Source organism: Haemaphysalis longicornis, unplaced genomic scaffold (assembly GCF_048455015.1).
Source record: "Haemaphysalis longicornis isolate Haplotype H1 unplaced genomic scaffold, Haemaphysalis longicornis Haplotype H1 scaffold_10, whole genome shotgun sequence".
Lineage (NCBI taxonomy): Eukaryota > Metazoa > Arthropoda > Arachnida > Ixodida > Ixodidae > Haemaphysalis > Haemaphysalis longicornis.
In genome coordinates, this window is record NW_027526204.1 from 12,189,219 (window position 1) to 12,213,745 (window position 24,527).

The following is a 24,527-nucleotide window of genomic DNA, read 5'->3' on the forward strand; positions in this document are numbered from 1 at the left end:
TACTTATATTTTGCCTCCAATATTCTAAGGTTTCCACTGCGCTGAATAATGCTGATATGTATCAGCCATGGCAGCAGTTTTCGCATTTTGAAGGAGTGCGAGCTTGCGTGTATATGCTTCGTGTTTAAGCATTTATTCGCCTTTTTTTTTTTGCTGGGCGCATGAATCAAACCACAGACAGTAAGACAGGCAGGCAGACATAAATTTTGCGGATTTTCGTGGCCCGAAAAAGACTAATGACTTTAAAGTACACAATCTTTCCGTCTTGAAACGCTTCTCACGACTGCCTGATTGCGAAACGTAGGACTGCGCTCACGTGCCTAGACACAGGATTAAATTTGCTTTGTCAGTTGGATTTGAAAAAAAAATTAGCAGTGGCTTAGCTCGGCTATGCCAGCATATACGTAGCGTGAGCTAAGGTTCAGCTCGTTATTCTTAGGTTTCCTGGATGTCTACGATTAGCTGATTATCATGCTTACTGTTGCTAAAACGATTTCCAATCCAATCCAATCTAGTCCAGTCCAGTCCAGTCCAGTCACTGCTCCTCGCACATGCGCAACACGGCTCTCCAGGAGCCACGCGAAGCGGCCATCAAGAGGCTCCGGCGCAGCGTCAGACTTGGCTACTGCGCAACGGAGGCGCACAGCTGGGCACCCGCCAGCGCCAGTGCGTCTGCTGCGGCTATGACGTCACCACCCTGGAATGCGCAGACCGGCGAATGTGCAGACCCAATTCTCTACACACCCGTACTCCAATTGGATTGGATTTCCAGTCCAATACAATCCACTTTAATCCAATGCAATAAAATTCAAGTCCAAGTCCAAGTCCAATCCAATCCAATCCAGTGCTCCTCGCGCTTGCGCAGCACGGGCCTTCAAGGTCCACGCGAAACTGCCCAACCGCGGCCAGTGTATCTTACGCTACAAAAAACACCGCGTATTTTAAATGTTGCAGTGATAGGCCCTGATAGCGTCTGTTTACAAATAATTTACCACGACGCGCAATGAACGCAGAATACATGTTCGGATTTATTCGATACATTATTGAAAATATAGAAACGCTGCACTACAGTGCGCAAGGCATCGAGAAGGTCAGGCGTCGGTTGTCCCGTTACTTGACTGCGTGGGCAGGCTGGTTCCGTCGTCGTCCGTCCTGCGGGCAAAGGAGCTCTCAGTGAGGTTTGTGAAAGCAGCGACTGTATGTGCACTAAAGTCAGCGCAAAGGCCGCAGTCGCGATGGCTAGAGAGAGAGAGAGAGAGAGAGAGAGAGAGAGAGAGAGAGAGAGAGAGAGAGAGAGAGAGAGAGAGAGAGAGACCAGGAAAACAGATAGGCTTGCCGGCAACATGCGGGGCAGGGGGGAGCTAGTAAGAGTCAGTATAGAAGTAAGAATAATAGTAATAAGGACAATAAGAAGGAAAAATAGAAATAACTAAATGCCGTCCCGTTTCGGGGTACTGGGCAAAAAGTAAGCTGTCTGACAGACAGCAGCAAAAGAATGGCACCACTGCGTGAACCGAGAAGGACAGACACCACAAAGCAAAGACGAAATCAGACAGCGTGGTCAGTAGACATCCCATGCGCTTGGTAGTTGGTACTAATGGAATCAGCGACATGGAATAGAAAGTAATAAGAGACCGTTGAAAACGCCAACGACAGTGTCTGCACTTTGAAATAGCAAACCCTTAATAGCAAACCCTTTTGCCGCCTTAATAAATACTTCCTGCTCGATATATAGCCAGTCAAATTGTACAATCGCAAGGGTCACTTACATCTGCTTCGAGCGTTGAACGTGAAATAATAATGACTCATTCCAACCTTTCTCGCTCAGAAATCCCACCGCTCAGGAGCCTAGCAAAACCACTACAGAAAAATAATATTTCGCATAGAACGAGGAATTGACTAGAACACGAATAGTGCGTAACACCGATATCCTCCAACACCCGCTTCACCCTCCCCGCCCTCCCTTTCCACGGCGGGCGCTCGCATCTGGCTGCGACTCCAAAACCACACCCACCACAATCACCCTGCTATGTCCGGCAAACTCCCCATCCTCCTCTCCCTACTCCCTCGAGCAGTGGGGAGGTCTTGGTGCACAGTGGACGGCTTGAAGACCAAGAACACGATGTTTCAAGGGTCAGGACGGCTGCGAAGGCACGCGGATTACCGGACTACGATGGCCACCCCCAGCTTCTTCCTCCGTTTCCCCCATCCCCGGTGTTACAATAAACAATTTTCGTCACCATCATCATTAACTTTCAATACTTTTTATGTACATTTAGTGTCGCGGAATTGATTTGAGGAAAAGTAACTGCCATGTCCACGGCTCTTGAGCCTGGCAGAGCCGCGTGCTAAGCTTAAGACTGCACACAATGGAAGCCTTCACCCACCGTTACCTGTGCGAAAACACTTGGCATCGCACTCAATCGCACTTAGAGTAATCATTTGTGAAATTGCGCTGCTGAGCACGAGGTCGTGGGTTCGACTCCCGGCCGCGGCGGCCGCTCTTCCGATGGAGGCGAAAAGCAAAAACGGCCGTGTGTACGAGATCTCGGCGCACGTTAAAGATCCCCAGGTGGTCGAGATTAATCCCGGAGCCCTCCACCACGGCGCGCCTCATCGCCTGCGTTGCGTCGGCGCGTTAAACCCTACAATCAATCAATCAATCAATCAATCAATCAATCAATCAATCAATCAATCAATCAATCAATCAATCAATCAATCAATCAATCAATCAATCAATCACTTCTGCAAGCACTGTGATGAGCCAGAGACCTGTGACTGTCCTTTTCAGGCCTGCTACATCGCGCCTACATCGATCTGCTACATCGTTCTGCTACATCGTGTTTCCGTCTTTTTCTTTGCCTCCTTCACCTTACCTCCACTCCACCCCTCTCTAACAAAGACAGACAAATCCACTCTCCGCCAACTTCAAACCCGCTCCCTCACAATACAATTTGATCTTCCCTACCTCTCACTTACCACAGTGAAAGTTTTGCCCGAACTTAGGTACTCCTTACCATATCGTATGGGAATGCTCCCACACACCCGACTTCCCTCCCAACACCCAACCCTCCTCTTCACAGTGGCTGACCCAGCTATCCGGCACTGAACCCGCTCGGGTGACCAGCCTAAGCCAGGGACTCCTGGAGCGGTATTCTCGTAGGGGCGCAGCTTTCCTGTCTATTTTCCTTCCTCCAGTTGTGCCTGGCGCTTAACCTGTTGCCATGATGAAGGACCAACTAGCTCGCATCGACACATTAAATCAGGTATTTGTTTTGTCGTGTTTTGTCCGTTTTGTGTCGGTTTCAAAAGTGTCCGTTTTGAGCAAGCCCTGAATGGCTAAAAGTTATCACCCGGATGTGACGCCATGCAAGCACGGCGGAGCTATGAACCGCGGCTTCTCGGAGCAGACGATTTGGAGCAGACGATTTATCTTCGCCTTGTTGTTCGTTCGCTGGCGGAACAATAAACACATAAAAGATAGTTTGAAATAGATTTAGTAGTTTAAAATGTGTTTACAAGAACAGCTGCACAAAAGTCAACCCGAAGCCCGCCTACAACTGAAAGTACGTCACAACAAAACGGACGCAAAACGGACGTTTTCAAAACGGACAAACACTAGAAAACCGCCCCTGAGCTAAGGAGTCTCCCCACTGGTCCGCCTTTAGACACGGAGTCGGACTGAATTTCAAGAAAAGTTTATTCCATTCCATCTCTTCGTCTTATGACTGTCTTCTCTGCATTCTTCGCCTCCTGTATGCTAATTTGCATGGTCCACCGTGCATAGACGGCACAAACACTGGTGCACGTACATCAAATATAAGCTCTTTCCATCGCCAGAACTGTCCCAGAACCAGCGTTCTGGGTTGCTCGGGTGTACTACTTTCCCCCCTGTGCTGTCACATGCACCTACTTCCCATTAGTAATGGACTAACTTGTAGATTTATTTATGATACAAGTTTAATGTCTTATTGCCCCCAGCGCTTGTTGACAGCAAACGATGCTTTTTTCACTGAGAAATTGAAGATTTTAAGCCATAACTTTAATTTTGCCGCTAAATCATGTGTTTTGGTGACGTCGGTGATGGTGTATTCGGGGAAGGTAGTTAAAGGGAAAGTTGTTGACTAAGGCTTCTGCGAACGGCGCTAGTTGCATTTTGTTGACTTGTTGCCTTCATAGACAGCGCGACAGTACCGTTAGAGGACCGCTGTCCGCACTTGCTCTTTTTCTGTCCGGATTTGTACCTGGCTTGATACGATCATGCGTTTCGTGACGTCGGCGATGGTGTGTTCAGGGAAGGTACTTAAAGGGAAAGTTAGTGTGTTGACTAAGGCTTCTCGAACGACGTAAGTTGCCTTTGGTTGCCTTGTTGCCTTCATAGACAGCGCGACAGTACCATTCGAGGACCGCTGTCCACACTTGCTCTGTTTCCATCCGGATTTGTACCTGGCTTTATACGGTTGATAGTAATTCTTTGTTCGATAAACAGGGTCACGTAAGGGCCGATGTCGCTCATGCCACTGAGCCCATGTCGTGTCAGACAAGCCAACGCGCCCGACGGCTGTGCAACTTCGGCCGGCATGCGTGCCGTATACGTTGTATTCTCTGGCGTGGAACACATGCGGGCAACCATGTGAGTGCGCCGTCACTGGTTACGTCGGGCTCCGCGGGATGGCGGTACTTGTCTGGGCTAAGCATATGAAGTGTGTTGGACGTTCCAAACTCTTCCCCACCGAACGCAAAGTAATATCTCGACTCTAATGTGAGTGCGATTAATAACATCTCTATTGACACCACCTTTGAGAATGAGTTTGAAACGGAGCAGACGACGCACGCCGGTGTTTTCTATTTTTTTTTCTGCGGCGTGCTGCCGAAGCGGCACAAGCCGCGCCATGTCCGTGGCGCTTCGGTCATGTCCGTGGCCGTTTCCAGTGTTGCCAAGCGAAGAAATTGACAGCTAAACTTCTCAGTGAATACCATATCACGAAGACAAGGACGATGCAGTGGTGTTGAATGAGAAACACGTTTATTGGAGCGAACTTGTGCTCCCCTAACAACTCAAAAGAATACAGAGGCGGCGAAGCAGCGGTCAACAAAGTAACTTGCACAGGCGAGTGACGTCGAATCGAATGCCCCGGCGTCCGCACTGCAGGCTTTTTATCTTTTGGCGCGCGTGGTTCTCGAAACGTCGATTCGCATCGAGAACATAGTAGATCCAAGAAGATTATTCTGGGCTGTTCACGTTAGATCGGAATGCTCTCCCTATCACAACAGATAACACATGCGGCACAGAAAGAAAGAATGGAACACGCGCTTCCCTTGGCGCAGAGATAACACAGACCGGCGCAGCCGGGCGGTAAAAGCAAAACACAAATAAACAAACCCAATGTATGGTTCGTGGCATTACCCCCCCCTCTAAGAGTGCATCGACCCGATGCTAACATAAGCGACAGTCCGAACAAATGAAAATAAAAGTTCGTCATCGTCCGTAGAAAGGTTTTAAGCGAACCACGTGGACGACTTCAGGCCGCGTGCGTCGTCGTGATGTGCCGGAGTCACCATCGGGGATCACTTCGTAGGTAAGTTGGCCAACACGTCGTAGAATCCGGTAGGGTCCGAAATACCTTCGCAGGAGCTTCTCACTGAGTCCGCGTCGTCGGATGGGAGTCCAAACCCACACACGATCCCCTGGTTGGTACTCGGCGTCTCGGCGTCGGAGGTTGTAGCGGCCCGCATCCACCAGCTGCTGGTCCGTTATACGAACTCGAGCGAGCTGGCGGGCCTCCTCCGCACGTTGAAGATATCCGTGGACGTCGGCGTTGAGGTCGTCGTCTTCTACGTGCGGAAGCATGGCGTCGAGCATCGTAGTCGGCCTTCTACCGTAGACAAGCTCGAACGGCGTCAGCTGTGTCGTCTCCTGGATAGCCGTGTTGTACGCAAACGTGACATACGGGAGCACTTCGTCCCAAGTCTTATGTTCAACGTCAACGTACATTGACAGCATATCTGCGATTGTCTTGTTCAGACGTTCTGTTAGTCCGTTCGTTTGGGGGTGGTACGCCGTCGTTCTTCGGTGATCCGTGTTGCTGTAGCGTAATACTCCTTGCATCAGCTCCGCAGTAAATGCCGTTCCGCGGTCTGTGATTAGGACTTCCGGGGCTCCATGTCGCAGCACAACCTGGCTTATAAAGAACTTCGCCACTTCTTGTGCAGTCCCCCTCGGAAGAGCGGCGGTCTCTGCGTAGCGCGTCATGTAGTCTGTCGCTACGACAATCCACTTGTTCTGTGATCGTGACGTAGGGAACGGGCCTAAAAGGTCCATTCCAATCTGTTGAAATGGTCTCGATGGGACGGCGATCGGTTGCAGAAGTCCGGCGGGTCTTGTCGGCGGCGTTTTTCGTCGCTGGCAGTCACGGCAGCTCCGGACGTAGTGGGTGACGTCAGAGGTAAGGGCGGGCCAGTAGTACCTCGCCTTGATTTTTCCGATAGTGCGGGCTGTGCCCAGATGTCCGGAAGACGGGTCGTCGTGGCACGCTTCCAAAATTTCGTCACGAAGGTCCGCGGGGATGACGAGAAGGTAATTCGCTCTTGTTCCGGGGCTGAAATTCTTCTTCACAAGGACGGAGTTTCTCAGGCTGAATGCTGGTAAGCTGCGTTTGAAGGTCCTAGGAACGGCAACGTCGCATCCCTCGAGGTACTCGATTATGACGCGTAAGTCGGGGTCGGCACGCTGCTGGGCGGCTAGGTCGCTCTCCGTCACGATCCCGAAGAACGCGCTGTCTTCATCAGAGTCTTGTGGTGGTGGGTCGACGGGGGCGCGGGACAGGCAGTCGGCGTCGGAGTGTTTCCTGCCGGATTTATAAACGACTGTAACGTCGAACTCCTGCAGGCGCAAGCTCCACCGCCCAAGACGGCCAGAGGGGTCCTTCAAATTGGCGAGCCAACACAGCGCATGGTGGTCTGTTACAACCTTGAATGGCCTTCCATACACGTATGGGCGAAATTTTGAAATCGCCCATATAATAGCCAGGCACTCTTTCTCAGAGGCAGAATAGTTTTTCTCCTCCTTCGACAGACCACGGCTAGCATAGGCGATTACCCTTTCGCAGCCGCTTTGCTTTTGGACAAGGACGGCACCCAAGCCTATATCACTGGCGTCCGTATGCATTTCCGTTTCGGCATTTCCGTCGAAATGAGCGAGCACGGGCGGGCTTTGCAGGCGTTTTTGCAGCTCGCCGAATGCTTTTTCTTGGTCGTTTTCCCAGCTGAAAGGGGTGCCATCTTTCGTCAAGCGCGTGAGTGGCTCTGCAATGCGTGCGAAGTTTGCGACGAAGCGCCGGTAGTATGCGCACAGCCCGAGAAATCTCCGCACGCCCTTCTTGTCTTTCGGCGTAGGGAAGTTCGCGATAGCTGAAGTTTTTGCCGGGTCAGGTAGGACTCCCGCGGCGTTGACGACGTGGCCCAAGAACTTGAGTTCCCCGTATGCGAAACGGCACTTTTCAGGCTTCAGCGTCAACCCCGACGTACGAATGGCCTCGAGTACAGACTCCAACCTTGCAAGGTGTTCGTCGAAAGTCCGGGCGAATACCACTACGTCGTCGAGGTATACGAGGCAGGTGTGCCACTTAAGGCCAGCTAGCACAGTGTCCATGACTCTTTGAAACGTCGCTGGTGCTGTGCACAGCCCAAACGGCATCACCTTGAACTCGTATAGGCCGTCTGGGGTTATAAATGCAGTCTTCTCTCGGTCTCTCTCGTCCACTTCAATTTGCCAGTAGCCGGTCTTCAGGTCCATCGATGAGAAGTACTTCGCGTGGCAGAGGTGGTCGAGGGCGTCGTCGATTCGGGGGAGGGGGTACACGTCCTTTTTCGTGATTTTGTTCAGTCGCCGGTAGTCAACGCAAAACCTTAATGTGCCGTCTTTTTTCTTTACGAGTACGACGGGCGCAGCCCAGGGGCTTTTCGATGGCTGTATAATGTCATCGCTCAGCATGTCGTCGACTTGAGTCCGGATGGCTTCCCGTTCGTGTGAAGAGACGCGGTACGGTGACTGTCGGGTAGGTCGGGCTCCATCTTCGGTTATTATTCGGTGCTTCGCTAGAGGGGTCTGACGTAGTTTTGCGCTCGACGAAAAACATTCGCTATAGCGACGCAGCAAAGCCAATAATTTTTTCCGTTGTTCTTGCGGTAGCGCCGGATTCACGTCGAATGGCTGCGGGAGCTTGAATGTTTCTACGGGTGTGCGTTCAAAGTCGGCGACTGCGATCACATCACTTGCTTCTTGCGTTTCTTCGAGGAACGCAATTGCAGCTCCCTTGTTTAAATGCTGGTACTCTTCGGTGAAATTAGTGATCAAAACGTGAGATTGGCGTTGCTTAAAGTGCGCAATGCCTCTTGCGACGGAGACACCGCGGTCGAGAAGCAACCTTCGATCACTCTCTACGATAGCGTCGATGTCAGAAGCAGCATCCTCACAGTAGACGGCGATCATCAAGCTTGCGCGGGGTGGCAGGGTGATGTGATCGTCGGCGATCCTGACAGCAGCACGGTGATCGGGGTTCGGCTGCGGCGTCGTGGAGTGATTGGAGGAAAATGTTATCGACTTGGTCTGCAGATCAATTATTGCGCCGTTGTCCGTCAAAAAGTCCATTCCGAGAATCACGTCGCGGGAGCAGTTAGGCAGAACGACGAACGCCGCAGGGTACGTTGTGCCGTCTATGGTGACGCGCGATGTGCACGTTCCACTTGGCGTCACGAGGTGGCCTCCTGCTGTGCGTATGTGCGGACCGTCCCATCTGGTCATAACTTTCTTCAGTTTAGACGCAAATGGTCCGCTCATTACCGAATAGTCAGCTCCCGTGTCTACGAGGGCGACTACGTCAAAGCCGTCGATGGACACCTTGACGTCAGATGCAGTCGTCCTCGAGTTGCGGGTTCGTCGGGGCGTCGTATCTCTGCTTGTACGTGTTGATGGTCGGGCACTGTGCATCGTCGTTGTCGTCGTCTTCTCAACGGACGTCTTGGTCAGGTCGGGTACGCGTCGCGCCGTGTAGCTGTCGTCGTGTTCAGGAGTCTCGTTAGGGCTAGGTCGGGTCGTCGGGATGAGGGCATGTCGTGAATGATGGTCTTCAGCTAGTCGCTGCGTCGTTGGAGGGTTTTCATTTTTCCGCCGTTGTGCAACTTTACCTCCCGAAGTTGCTGCTTCTAGTTTCCCCCGCGTGGGCTGGGGGACCTTCCACGTGAGAAGTCAGCAGTGCTGCGGCGGTTTGGTGACTGAGACGGGTAGGGCGACGGTGAACGGTTGAAGCGGGCTGGTCCTCGGTTGGTGTTGGAGAGGTATTCTTCGATCTCAGCAGGGCGCTGGCCGTATCGGGGGCGTGGGGCGTCGACGGAGAACCCTCGCAAACCGAGCCTCTTGTAGGGACAGCGACGGTAGATGTGGTCGGCCTCTCCGCAGTGGTAGCACAGCGGGCGATTATCGGGCGTTCGCCACACGTCGGTCTTCCTTGGCGTCTGGTATTGGTCTACAGGGCGTCGGGCGGGCGGCGTTGGACGGCGGTATGGCTCAGCCTCTTGACGACGGGTTGGAGCAGGGCGGGGTTGACGAACAGCCGAGGAGTAGGTCATGGCTTGTGGTTCGCGGGGTGCTTCCGACGGCGTAGAAGTTCCCAGTGCGTTTTGGACTTCTTCTCGGATTACGTCGGTCAGGGAAGCCACTTGAGGTTGCGGCGTCGTTGGAAAAAGCTTCCGAAGCTCCTCCCTGACCACTGCTCGGATGGTCTCTCGCAATGTATCGGAGCTTCCATTTGCAGCACCGATGGTCTCCGAGAACAGCGCGTTGACGGGGCGGTCGTACTGCCTGGTTCGAATTTCTAGCGTCTTCTCCATCGCGGCCGCCTCAGACGCGAATTCGGCCACTGTCTTCGGAGGGTTACGGACTAGACAAGCAAAAAGCTCTTGCTTCACTCCTCGCATTAGAAACCTGAGCTTCTTTTCCTCGGTCATTTCAGGGTCCGCACGACGAAAAAGTCGCTTCATCTCCTCAACGAAAATCACGACTCCTTCGTTGGGGTGCTGCGTTCGAGTTTCAAGCAAAAGCGCAGCTCGCTCTTTTCTCACCACGGTAGTGAAGGTCTTAAGGAACTCCCTCTTGAATTGAGTCCAGTCGGTCAAAGAGCTCTCATGGTTCTCGAACCAAGTTCGAGCAGCATCTTCTAAGTAAAAGAAGACATGCCGGAACGTTTCTTCATCGTCCCACCTGTTGAAGATGCGGACGCGCTCCAACTTCTCCAACCATTCTTCGGGGTCTTCAGCGGGGGCTCCCCGGAACGATGGCGGTTCTCGGGGCTGCTGCAGGATGATTGGCGACGTTGTTTCTTGCACCATGGTGTTGGTTGCAGCGTTCCTTCTCTTGGGCCCTTCTGGCAGAAGACCGAACTCGGGCGGTAAATCTTGCAGGCGGGGGCTGGCTCTTGTTGGACTGGCTTGGCGGCTTTTCGAGGTTGTAGTGGGCATGAAGGGTGCGTACCCAGCACCTCCACCAGATGTCACGAAGACAAGGACGATGCAGTGGTGTTGAATGAGAAACACGTTTATTGGAGCGAACTTGTGCTCCCCTAACAACTCAAAAGAATACAGAGGCGGCGAAGCAGCGGTCAACAAAGTGACTTGCACAGGCGAGTGACGTCGAATCGAATGCCCCGGCGTCCGCACTGCAGGCTTTTTATCTTTTGGCGCGCGTGGTTCTCGAAACGTCGATTCGCATCGAGAACATAGTAGATCCAAGAAGATTATTCTGGGCTGTTCACGTTAGATCGGAATGCTCTCCCTATCACAACAGATAACACATGCGGCACAGAAAGAAAGAATGGAACACGCGCTTCCCTTGGCGCAGAGATAACACAGACCGGCGCAGCCGGGCGGTAAAAGCAAAACACAAATAAACAAACCCAATGTATGGTTCGTGGCAATACGCACCAACGTTTATAGTACGCCCTGGTGCTTCTCTGTTTATGTGTTCGTTCATAACTTTGCTTGCCCTACCGTTGATATAAAAAGAATGTGCACTAAATTTATACGCAAATAGCTCGTTCAGCTAGCTTATAACCCTTGCTTAATTTGAGTTGCATTTTGTAGGCCTCATCAGTCAATCGCAACGAGCTGCCGTACGTCATAAGTTTAGCGTGGACAAGAAGCTCTGTTGTCCTCATTATGCAGCTTATTCGAGTGAGGTTTGCACGAAAGGTGCTGTCAGTGTTAGTCTAACGAGGCAATCTTTCGAATGAACCAAACTTGCATTTTGTCTTGATGGCCCCTTTAACTCTAGACGAGTTCTTTTAAACGAGAGTTTCGGCCTTTAACCTTTATGAAGAATACGAGAGTCGTGGCTGACAATAGGACCCCAGCTGAGACTTTTGTTCAGAAAAAGACGACGTTGCCCAGTGAGTGAGTGAGTGATTTATTGAAGTAAAAAGTGGAAGAGAAGTGGGCTGGTGATATTCGTAACTAGAGACCGGAACTTTAGGCACGAAAAATCAAGGTTTAGGCTCCGATAATAGGCACAAAAATTTCGGTGATCAAAACTCTATAGTTTAGGCATATAGGCCCAAATCGTACTTACTTCAGCGGCGTATTTTAGGACCAATTTCTCTTTGGCAATAGAAACAGCGGACAAATCTTGTGCTATGGAAAAGCAATTTTATTTTCTTCGTGAAAATGAGCCATAGAAGACTAGTCATTTCAACAAATTTACGCAAAATTTGGGCGATTCGGCACTAAAAGAACGACTTGAAATCCATGACAAACCAGCCGTGACAATGTTGTATGGCATGAAGTCGTACCTCCCTTCAGTCGATATTTGTTTGCGAAGAGAAAGAACACTCAACGTCCACTGGAATTGGGGGAGCGTACATTTACTTGGGAACGCTCCATGACCTAATTACACATGAAATACCAATGTTTGCCGCTCAGAACCTGTGGAAGTTCTTTTAGCACAAAGTATCCACAAGCATTGTGATATGTACGAGACGGATTTATTATTTAAGCAACGGGTCTAAGCGACCGGTCCTTCGTGGATGGCGGCGGACCTGTCCCGTACCTTCGAAATACGCTCAGAATCCTGATTTAGAGTGCTTCCCAAGTTTTCCGCTGCTGAATGCTTTCTTTAAAGAAAGCTGTTGGGCAAGTTGGTGCATTATGATTGAACAATAGAGCGCTACTCGGACAACGACAATAAAGAAGGACGTCGAGACAAGCGCTCACTTGCAACTGACATGTATTGAAGCATCGTCTCATACTTATACATGCATCATTAGGAGCATGGGCACTAGGGTATACACTAAATGGAAAGCATCAAACAGATGGACACAATCAAAGTGACGTTATCAAAAACTCAAACTCTCTGGCACGCAAAGCACAGATGTATCGCGAACGCACTTGTCCCCTTTTTGCTTAATATAAAACGCTTCCAAGAGTTCCCTCGCCACTGTATTATCACTCCTGCCGAGAATTCTAATCTGCTCAGAAAGGTCTGCCCGCGTGCCCGTAAACAGCTTCTGCCATTTTCGTCATCTCATTCAAATACTGTTAAAAGGCCCATAGCGTCTCTGGTTCTAAAGTCTGCACTGAAGAAGTCCTGTGCACATGCTGTTCAAGAGGGCTTTGACTTTCAACTGAGGAGGCTTCTGTCGGTCGGTTAACCAAGCTATGTCTTGGTGGGTGTTGCCGAAGCCTTGCTGCGGAAAGCCAAAGGCCAAGTAGGTGCGAAGCGGCCAGAACAACCTAAGGCGAAGCCTGTTGTTTTACCCTATATACATAGAGTTACGCACAACCTGAAAAAGGTGGCAGAACGGTACAAAGTGCCGGTGTTGTTTTCTGCTCCACAAAAACTTTGCCGCCCGTGTGCGCAAATTTCCGGCAAGCCCAAACCGAAAAAGTGCGAAAAGAAGCATGCCAAGCACTTTGTGCCCTGTGACGTCGGGGTATGTTTACGAGATACCGCTTTCGTGCGGGGAGGCCTACATCGGCCAGACGGGCACATGTGTGAATGACCGGGAACGCGAGCACAGTTCTTCTCTTAATAATAATACGCGCGCGCATTGCGAAGATTGGAGGCCTGTCAGTCCTTTGGAAAAATGCAGACCTTTCTTTGAGAAGATTAGAATTCTCGGCAGGAGGGATAATACAGGGGTGAGGGAGCTCTTGGAAGTGCGTCAGCGATACATCCGTGCTTTTGCGTGCCAGCGAGTTTGAGTTTTTGAAAACGTCACTTTGATCGTGTCCATCTGTTTGATGCTTTCCATTTAGTGTACCCTAGTGCTCATGCTCCTAATGATACACGTATAAATATGAGACGATGCTTCAACAAATGTCAGTTGCAAGTGAGCGCTTGTCTCGTCGTCCTTCTTTATTGTCGTTGTCCAAGTCGCGCTCTATTTTTTTATTTGAATGCTTTCTGCCCAGAATGTGAAATAAGCACACGAATGCGTCAAGTCGCGCTCGAGTGTAGACGCTCTTGTCTGCTGGAGAGCTGTGAATAACCCAGAAGTGTTTGTTGTAAACGTCTTGCACCCTTAGCCGCGTTCCCAGGCGGTAACAACAGGCTCTGGTGGAAGAGGAACAATCGTTAACTGCCCCTTGACGACGACAACACCAACGAATCCCAAGAATATAACCCCACAACACCGATGAATACCATGGATGGTGCAGTAAACTGAAATAATTCCGGATCAAAATTAAGTCATCCTATCCTGCAGAAGTGAATCCTAGCAAGCTACCGGGAATAACGCCACTCAGTAGCTATGTTCTTTATACCGATTAACAACATTTAATTGGCAGCACGCTAGATTATTTCAACTAACATCGTAAAGGACCTCGAAAGTTGTCCGACACTGCAGATTATGTTTGTTGCGACCAGACTGAAGGAATAAGTGAGACGCTTGTTCTACAATTTCTTCTCTCGTTCTCCTTGTGCTATACGTCCTGCATCTTGACGGCTGGCGATGCTCCGTGATTGGCTGCCGGTTGTGCACGGGTTCGTGGCGCCATCTTTAAACTTTCGTGTGTCAGATGTTCACGTTGTTTTCCTTGGTCGGCATCTTTGACCTTGAGCGGCACATGCGCGGTTGTGTCGCGTTTATTCCCTTCTTTTGCTTGTTTTTTAGGTGCGACTGCATCTCATTCACTCGCCTTGCCCCTCCATACGGCGTTGTTGTACGTCCACACCCCTCCCCCATTCTCCTAGCCGCGCGAGCTGCGCTCTCCGCCGCTCACCCCCTCTCCTCTCCGATAGCGAACACTCTCTCGCGAGGGGCATTGGATTGGATTGGCTTGGATTAAAGTGGATTGTGTTGCGTCATAGCCGCGCCACGTTGCGTCATAGCCGCGGCAGGGGGTTCACGGCACGTTTCACGCGATGGGAGAATCAACCTAAGGGAAACAACAACGGAACCCCCTATGCGTCGCATCTACACAGGGGTTCCCGCGAGGGGAGGTGGGAGAAATTTTTTTTATTGCGTTAGCGATGGGGCAGGGCATGTCGGCAAAAGTTTTGGCCATTGATACCCGGACACAGCGCGACAGAAAGTGCGTAAAACGAATCGCCCATTCTGACACCCGCAGAGGCGACGTTCGCTGCGGTGTCGATGCGTTCGAGCCTCTGGCTGCCTAGTTTAGCCGCTCGGGGTGACCTCAGTTGGAGTGACGGCGGCTCGAGCAGGGGTTTCCGCGTCTCTGCGTGTTTGGCAGAGCGCGTGGACTCTCTTCGCAAACAGCGTCAGGCAAACGCCGTGGGGTTGCGAACTTTTGAAGCGAGAACAGTTTTAGCGGAATATGTACGCGAACCCGCCATTTCACAAAGTATTATATAGGCCAAAAAAGGCTCTTTTAAAAAGTCACGTCCAAGAATGTCTTTCCAACTAGCTCAGCTTGCAACCCTCCTGCAAGGCACTTTTAGGCGCTAAAAAGCCCATGTAGGCACGAACCTCAAAATAGGCACTTAAAGTATTGCTAATAAAGTATTGCTAAAGTGTTTCATTTCCCTTTGTTCGTGCTTATAGTCAAATAGGATTAATAGGGACGCAAGAAAAAAATAGGCATTTGCCTAAAGTTCCGGTCTTTACTCATAACCTTGTGTTTAGGGTAACTACTGCGGATCATCATTAATCACGTTTGTGTTTCGATCCTTCGCGCTGCTTTCTGTTAAAGTAACAACTTGCCATCACCGCGCCAAGTCCTGTTAAAGTGGCCACGAACACAAAATACTACTTTACTCAGTTTCAAAGAACCAGCATATGGTAATTCACTCGGCTCAAGTACAGCCATGAAAGACGTTTTACACAACTCAACCGATAATAAAAACATTGAAATTTGGCGCCACAGTGACGTGATATGGGCAGAAGTGGCGTAATATGGGCTAGCAGTAAAGCACAGTTGTCAGTGTTTTAACTGCAGGTGATACGACCGAAGGAAACTAGACGCCGCTCTACAACCGCCCAGGCATGTTTCTCATTGGCTGCGTCTTAGGTGGGCGCCGCCAATCAGAGAAAGGAGATTCCGTGACGTCATGGAGGCGTCGACCGAAAGTGGCTCAGGATTTACACTGCCTTATACGTTTCCCTTGAATGCATTCATTATTTGATTGAAGTTCGCGATAAAACTGGTATCATTTTTGTCTAAAAAAGTCTTTTTGATGAACCGAAGTTGCACCTAGTCTTGGCGCGCACGCTTTTGCCAGCGTACCCGATGGAGTCGTCTCCGCTGGTTCCGCCGGCCGATGACGACTCGTCTTTGCTAGTGGCTTCCAGATCCTCGGCCTCGTCAGGGAGAAGGGGCCACTGTCCTTCGTCGCGGAACGGCGCCCCCGCTGCGCGCACACAATTCGTACATCCAGTTATCCAGCCCACGAAAGGCACACGCGCATACACAGAAAAGAGGTCGCGGGTTAGATTCCCGGCCGCGGCGGCAGCTTGTCTGATGGAGGCGAAAAGCAAAAACGCCCGTGTGTACGAGATTTCGGCGCACGTTAAAGATCCCCAGGTGATCAAAATTAATACGGAGCCTTCCACTACGGCGCGCCTCATCGCCTGCGTTGCGTCGGCGCGTTAAACCCTACAATCAATCAATCAATCAATACATAGAAAAGAAATCAAGACGATACTTCCTAGACCTTGCAGCGACACGCACTGTGGTTTGCAAACGCCCTGTTAGAGCGAAAGATGTATTACTCCAGTTGGAAACCCAGAAAATGTCTCGTTCCGTCAACCTGACTTCAAGCTCAGCCAAGGTCAGCTCAGATCCTCGTGCGGTTTCGGAGTGAAAGCTGTGGGATATGTGAGGGGTTCCTCGGGGACCTTGCCAGCCCTCTGGGGTAGGCCCCCACGCTAGCCCCCGGCGTGTCAACCACGCGGGCTCCCATGCCTACGGCAGCCCAGCGAGGTTCGGCGATACGAGAACACAGTAGACAGTAGTGCCGAAGCACAGCCGTCTATTTGGGGAATCCCAAAGCATGCGAGCACAAGGCTCGACGGCGTTCACGAATCACGCCGTCCGGGTCGTGACCGCGAACGGGAGGCAGGCACTCACGGCGCGCGACAAAGTTCCCACCTGAGATACATGTATCCATCACCGCCGCGATGCTCCGCCGAACCAGCCCCGACCGGGTCTCCGACGAGACTCTGCCGACTCCTACGCGCACACGTTCGCGCCGCCCGCGCCCGTGCGACTATGCTTGCCTATGCCCGCACAGATCGGTGGTGCCATCTCTCAAGGGACGCCGACGAAGCAGCGGAGCGCCGGACCGGTTTCAGCGCACAAGTCTCTCCCGAAGCGCGCGCCGGCTCGGGGATCGCGGGTCGCGGTTCTCCACGATTCCCACAAAGCCGAGCCTTGAGCTTGTACCAATTTCCATAATCTAAGCTCCCCTGCTTAACCAGTACTCTCGCCTGTCGGTAACACCTACCGGCCGACACATTATGAGCAGGCTAGGCATCAAAGTCCCAATAATAAGTGACGCGCGTGTCCCAATTCCCCAAGAAATTCATGGCTTGCTACGTGTGCGCCCACTCCCGCGCAATATGCATCCAGTGCACAATCAGAAGCGGAGAGAACAGAGTGCACGGGCATTGGCTAAAAAGTACCCCATCAGGCCCAATACGGTATATGTAGACGCTGCTAGTTACAGACATCACGAAGCATATGCTGTGACGGCTATATATGACCCCATGGCACCCCCCACCCCTCAATTCCCTCACCTTACGTACGCGCCATGCGGCATCGGCGGAAGAGGCGGCCATTGCGCTGGCTATATCACATCGGCCGACCCCGGGAATTATAATTTCTGATTAGAAAATGGTTTAAGAGTTCTGCACAACTGATTCGCCTTCACGAACGCCGTAAATCTGCCTACCTTCGAACGCGGTGAGCACCGAATGAAACCAAGGACACTCTCAGCCCCAGAGTGTTGACGCTGAAACGTAGCTGAACTTCGAAATAAGACGATTTTTTGTGCTCCCTCAGTGGCGAAGTTCTGAAGAAGACGAAGTTCACTAAAACATCGGCAAAAGGAAAACATTGTGTTACTTGTCGTTTTGAATTTTTCTGATTTGGCTGCCGCTGGCAGGTGACGGCAGCTACTGAAGCCACTTCTAGCTCACACCATTTGTTAGAAAACACAATTTCTCATAATGTTTTCTATCACGTTTTTCTCTACGTTAAAACTTCTAAAATATGAGTGTATTTCTCTTTTTGGTCATCATCGCCATCATGCCTAACACGATTAACGCCTCTGCGTTTTCACGTGTAGCACGGCCCGCCCAAATGTGATTCTTTATCTTAAGGCCTTAAACACTTAATGTAATTTTTCGTGTACGCGTGGCACGGGTATTAAACCACGTCATATTTAACAGGAGCTGTGCCAGCACTGTCCTTGACTTCCGTCTCCGCTTGTATCGTGTCACGCTGTCTCTGGAGCAGGTTTTTCTGCCGCGCAAAAACCGGTTCCCAGCATAGAAATATCCATAAAAAATAAAAAAAAAGGTTCTTTGACGTTCATATTTCGATATAAGATGGCTGATACTTCCCCTAAAAAAAGGTCGGCCCAATAATGCGTTTCTGTTTAGATGCTGAACGGGTACTGACACCAATTTTCGGCGTTAATATTGTTGCACAGTTCACTTCCTTTGCTCATAAGAATACCCTGGCGGAAATAGCAGCGGCCTGCGACGCGAAGAACACGCTTTAATTGAATATCATTTATCGCGCCGACGGAACAGCACGCGGAGCGACGCTCAGCAAGTGGACATCAGCGTGACATCATCCCAGGGTAGCCAAAAGAAGTGACGCCGACACTGCTCGTCAAAAACTCGTGACGTCACGTCACGCGCGCGGCCCCGCGAGCGGCGACTGGGTGACGGCGCATACACAAACGGGTGCGCGTAGCCAGAGCTACAGGCATAACCGCTGCCCAGAACGGCACTGTTGGTAAAAATAAAGTTCCACACACGGGAAAGAAAGCGATAATATCGCCCGGAATCGCAATAGAAGTCGCCATCAGGATTTTTGTTGAAAGCAGTCATCGAATTTCCGCCGCAATGGTATGCCTACTCCTTCAGGCAGCTCAGAAGCTAAGCCGTTCAGCTCCGGCGGCGGCGCGGTCGAAACAACGCCCCCACCGGCTTCCGCAGTGTTTTGACGTCCGCGCAAAGCGGTGAGGTCATGCCGGGATTCTGTCATATGTGCCTTTCGGGCGGAAAGCGCGGGAAATTGAAACAAACGATTTTCAGGCCGTTTAGTGTAATTAATTATCGCACGCTGAAGTATTTAAAGTGCTGTTTCGGGTTCGCCAGACCATTACGCATAGGATAAAAGCAATAAAAATGGAACATAAAATTTTCGTGTCTGTACTCCTTTAAGCTGACTTTAATGGGATCGGTGAAAGCCTAGTCTTTGTAAGCTGGCTTTCCAACATGTTCCAGAGTGAAGTTCGTCGACTACGCAGGGAGTATTATTACAGAAAACGGCTCAAACTCTTGTGGCGGCCAATTTCGATTGGCCGCCAACGCGGCCAATCGAAATTGTAGCGACCGTAAGCGCTATTCGCCGCGGATGAGCGGTGTTTAAAGGAGCCATGAAGACAAAATACAAGTTTGTTTTATTCAAAAGATTTCGTGTTTTATAGTGTCCCCAGCGCTTGCACGGCAGCAAATGATTCACTGAGAAATTAATCAATTTCGATTAAAATTTTTATTCTCCCGCCAAATCGTGTGTTTTGGTGACGTCTACGATGAAGTCATAATGGCGCGTATACAAACGACCTTCCATTGCGCCGTTCGGCTCTGCAGCCTCGCCTGCCGTGAAACCTACCAGATGGCGCTAGCATATTCAGCACTCCGCAGTTGCTTTGTTTTTGACCGTATTTACACCTGGCTCGTTTTTGTTACGGTAGAAAATAATCGCTTTGTGAAACATGGGGTATGGTTGACAAACAGGGTCACGTAAGGCAACGTCGCTTACGCCAATCGGCCAGTGTCGTATAAGGCAACTCCAAAGCGTCGGACTGCTGTGCAGCTAAAACAAGCATAGTGCGCCCAGTACCAACAGCAGTGCGCATCGGTACTTCCATATTCACGTGTATTTTCGTAGCTTTTGTTGTTTACCGCACCATTCTCACTGCTGTAAAATGGATAGCATTACATTTAGGCCCAAATAGCTCGTTCGGCAAGCTTATAAGCTCTGCCTAAATTGCGTTTGCTTTTGCCGGCTTCAGCCAATCGCACAGCTGGGCTCATAGAAAAAAGTTGGAGGGTCACAACCTATCTAGTAACATTGGTCGCATGGACATTCCATTTTTTCCCAATTATGTAGCTTATTTGAGCGAAGTTTACGTTAAAAGTGTTGTCAGCATGATTCTAACAAGGCAATCTTTTCAATAAACCAAACTTGGTTTTTTTCTTAATGGCCCCTTTAAGCCTTACTCACCCTTTCGCCGTCAGCCAAACAGCACGCGTAGCAAAATCTCAACAATGCACGCCTCAACTGAGAGAAAAGCAATGGGAGCACCACAAGTGACGACACCTGTCCAGTTCGTTACGCTCACTGACCTGTCAACTCATGTGTCATACCATCGCAGCAAATACCCAAGTAGCTGTTCATCGACTCCCTCACGTTCATCTTAGCGTTTCAAGTGACGAACTTGCAACTCCCTAGCAGTTTACCAAGCATTAGCCCTCTCTTGACCACTTTTGGTATCAACGCCAGGCTGATACTGAAACTAGCCAAGAAAGGGCACCACAGCCCCTCTTGGTGGGAGAGTAGGGGCAACACCGCCTGCATCAGGCAATTTTGTGCAGGCGGTGTTGCAAAAAAACAACGCAAACACAACGTACTCACAAGAATAACACAAGCGAAACACTGGCGATTCATTGCTCCGCACTTCCGACAGCTTTCAGGTTGAGTGGAACTGCTTTATTTTTGTTTCATTAGAATACCTTTGCTTACTTCGGCAAATTTTGTTTCACCGTCGTCTGTAATTGAGGGCTGAGCTGAGCGATCCATGAAAAGCGAGAAGGGAGAAGGAGAGAGTCGATGAGGGTACAATGATGGCGTTTAGATCGGCTTGAACTGGATCGGATTCAACAGGTTTACTGTAGAGGGGAATAGTATGCGAAACATAGAAACAACCACATGATGCCAGTGCGCAGAGAGGGGAGGAAAGCGAGATTGACTGAGCAGTGACACCATAGCCGAGGAAGGAGGTGCGAGTGGTGTGATTGGTGGACCACTGTCATCACGGGAGGGATATAGTAGGAGGCACGTCACTGTGTAGTTACTGGCGAGGAGTGTCGCGAGGCCTAACGAGCGCATCGTCAGGCTGACCGGGGAACGTTAAAAAATTACTTCATCAAAGCTTAAAACTGAATAAACTTTTCGTGTTTGCAGTTCAAGAAACCGCGGTCGTTTCACTAAGCTGTTCCCAGTAGCTTAAGAGGTATTTTGTTCTGCAAAAACACCAAAAGATATTTTCCTCCTATAAATTGTCTCTGTGTACTATGTTATCTATCCACTGTGAATATATACCTCACTCGATTTGCATTCGTCGCTGCACCGACGTATAGAAACAGACAGCACAGCATATTTTCTCAGGCCGCCATTGTGAACAGGTTTCTCGTCTTTCACCACTCCCAATGGTGGTTGTTCTAAGTAATCTTTTCGTTCTTGGAATAGAAACCTTATGTGTTTGACAGCATCATGCCAGAGGGGGGGGGGGGGGGGCGATACGCTCACAAAATGAAGATAAGAAAGATGTCTGCCTTGTTTCAGCCACGGAAACAAAGCGTTGACATGCTTGTACCTGCTTGGAGAGCAAATACGAAGAAGGAGGAAAGTGTTAGGCCGGAAGCACATGCACCTGACAGCCTACTGGCACCAGGCGCTGTTAGTTTCGGTTAATTAGCCAGTCGAACCACGGGCCTCCGCTCTGACACATACACACGCAGGACGTGGCGGCTGCTGCTTGTTGGCTCTTTTTGCTGTGCGCAGCGATCACTTTTTTGTATGTTTGTGTACTTTGCGACACCCGACTGATTGAGAGAGAGGCTCTGAATGATGCTGACGGATTCTCGGCTGACGCTTTTGCGTAACACAATTTCGGCCCGACCACCTCGGCTAAAATTACCGCATTTTCGCGATTCTAAGCACCCTCCCCTATTTTGAAAAAAATAAAAATAATAATAACTTGGAAAAAAATGTTTGCATGCGAATTGCAAGCAACCATTGCAAGGTGGATTTGAGACGCGTGGAAGCGGGCTCGCGTTGACGCTGGGGCGAAGTCATTTACGAAGCTTTATATTAAAAATCATTCAACGGAACAGAAGACGAGCTGTTGGAGGTACCGAGAGCGGCGGCCCAAGCGGCACGACGAACTGTAATGATTTACCTGAGGATCAGATGTAAGCGGTCTGCTTACTGTCTGTACATACTTTTCTTTTGAATGTTTGCCAAATAAAACTATTTCTTGCGCTCGTCTCTCCGCGTTAGGGCGGCAAAAAAAAAGTGGCGGGGTGGGAGGGGGGAGGTGGTAATTTAGCTTTTTCTAATCTAAGCACCCCCATCACTTTGGGCATCGTGATCGTGGAAAAAAGGGCATGATTAGAATCGAGTAAATACGGTATTTCTTCTAAGGATGTGAGACAAGCTAGTTTGTGTTAATATCTGTAAGGGGGCGATGAATAAGATGTGTGTAGGACATCAGCACTTGTTATGGGTTGGGAATGCGAAAGCATGTCAAGAACGTCCGAGACGTGTTGCTTTTGCCACGCGTTGTCGAAGGGCTTTGCAGTCATGCCGCTTGCGCGCTTTGCTTTGCGATCTGCCTTAACGCTTTCGAATGGCCTCGATCTGTCTCCTACGCGTTACGCCGCTGCTCGTTTTGATGTTGAAGACGATGGTTAATTTCGCTGCTTCTCCTTCCGCTCCCTTCATCTGCGGGGTGCTGGCATGGATGGCCACCTCTAGGTATACTGTCCAGTTTCAGCAAGTGCTGTGGAACACCTCGTGCTGTGGAACGCTTCCGAAGGGGTTATTTTTCTGTTTGTCGCCGGACGCCGGCTTCATCGCTGAATGGGCCATGTCGTCTTGAACAAAAGCATGCCTCTTCTCGTGCCTCTGCACAAGCTAGCCCAGTCATTTCCGGGTGACGATGCACAGACGGCGTTGCTTGTCTATAGCGTGGTGGGGGGAACGACTAGCCCTTCCACTGTAAGAAAGGCTGGCTTTCATATCCGCTGGAGGACAAGGACTGCACAAAAAAAAATTAGCAGTGGCTTGGCTCGGCTATGCCAGGAAATACAGAGCGTTACCTAAGGTTCAGCTGGTTATTCTTAGGTTTCTTGGCTGTCTAGGATCAGCTGATTATCATGCTTACTGCTGCTAAAACGATTTCCAATCCAATCCAATCCAATCCAATTCAACCCAATCCAATCCAATCTAGTCCAGTCCAGTCCAGTCCAGTCACTGCTCCTCGTGCTTGCACAGCACGACTCTCCAGGAGCCACGCGAAACTGCTATCAAGCCAACGTTACTAGCTTATTCTAGTAACGTTGTATCAAGCGGTTCCGGCGCACCGTCAGACTTGGCTAGTGCGCAGCTAAGGCGCACGGCTGGGCACGCGCCGGCGCCAGTGCGCCTGCCGCGGTTATGATGTCACTCCTCTGGAATACGCAGACCGGCGAATGTGCAGACCCAATTCTCTACACACCCGCACTCCCATTTGATTGGCCAATCCAACCCCATTACAATCCAATTTGATTCAATCCAATCAAATCCAATCCGATCAAATCCAAATCCAATAAAATCCAATTCAATCCAATTCAATGCTCCTCCCGCTTGCGCAGCACGGCCCTTCAAGGTCCACGCGAAGCTACCCAACCTCGGCCAGTGTAGCTTACGCTACAAAGTCTGTTGTCCGAACCTTCGAGAAGGTCCTCCCTTCGAAGCAAAGGAGGGATACGTACGGCGCTTGGGCGCGGCGGTGGAGGTGAGCTTGTCGCGCTGCCTGCGGGCGGCCCACTCGAGGAGCACGACGCCGACGATGGTGACCACGATGACGAGGCACACCATGGCCCACAGCGTGTACTGGAAGCTCGCAGGCTGCCCGGACTCGTCTCGGTTTCGCATGGCGCGGTCCATCAGGATGCGGAACGCCTGCATGCCGAACGCCGCTACAACTATAGGCTGTAGGACCCAACGCCGGGTGTATTACGTTGCCTGCCGTGTCAGCTGCTTGACAGTTACGCGCGTACACAGTTCACGCACGCAAATGTGAAAAGTATACGTGGCCCACGCGCATGTAGTTTGAAACCTTCATAGTTACGCGCACGCGACGCGCTCCGTGCGTATGCACGCACTCTACGCCCATAGCCGCGCGTTACTCCTAGCGCCATCTACTAACAGAAACAGACACTGCTGTACTCGTGATATCGGGAGCCCGTTGCTATGACGACGACAAACACTCATTCTTCACGCTTAAAGGGACACTGAAGTGATATGTAAACATTGCGGGATTACTAGCGCAAATTGTAGTCCGGAGTCCCCAGGCCATGTTTCGACCACTCTAGGCGCGTTTACGCGATTTTATTTAGTAGAAAAACTAATTCGAAAATGCTGTCCTCCTCTCTTTACGCTCGCCCATTTTCTGTGGCGTTTTCGTGTGACGTCAGGAGGGGATGAGGTGGCAATTGGCTGGCTGCGCTACTGCACGGCTCCCCGGCCTTCAGACAGAGTCAGTCGGCCCAGCGTTTCGTCCGCCGGCCGCCGGCGGGTCGTCGCAATCAAGGAGGTTAAAAAAAATTGCTTGGTCGCAATTCGTTCGCTTAGTTGAAACGAAGCCAGGACACGTTTGTGAATGGAAGAATGTGCCTTTCTTTACTTGGTTTGTTTGTATACTGTATCTAGCTCCAAGTCAAGGTCGCTTCACACAGGCGCTGCACAAGCGCACATGCGACGCTTCGCTGACTGGTACGCCAGTAGGAAAA

The 24,527-nt window shown here is 50.6% G+C and overlaps 1 protein-coding gene across 1 annotated transcript; it reads right to left on the minus strand.

The window, feature by feature from the left end:
* Positions 1-1,017: 1,017 nt before the first annotated feature.
* On the minus strand, positions 1,018-23,788 carry LOC144157606 (uncharacterized). Its single transcript, XM_077688438.1, has 3 exons — positions 23,508-23,788; positions 15,739-15,862; positions 1,018-1,152 (listed from the first exon to the last, which is right to left on the minus strand). Exons 1-3 carry the CDS (start codon positions 23,701-23,703, stop codon positions 1,092-1,094), a joined length of 381 nt encoding a protein of 126 aa, XP_077544564.1. The 5' UTR covers positions 23,704-23,788; the 3' UTR covers positions 1,018-1,091.
* Between the last annotated feature and the right edge of the window lie 739 nt (positions 23,789-24,527).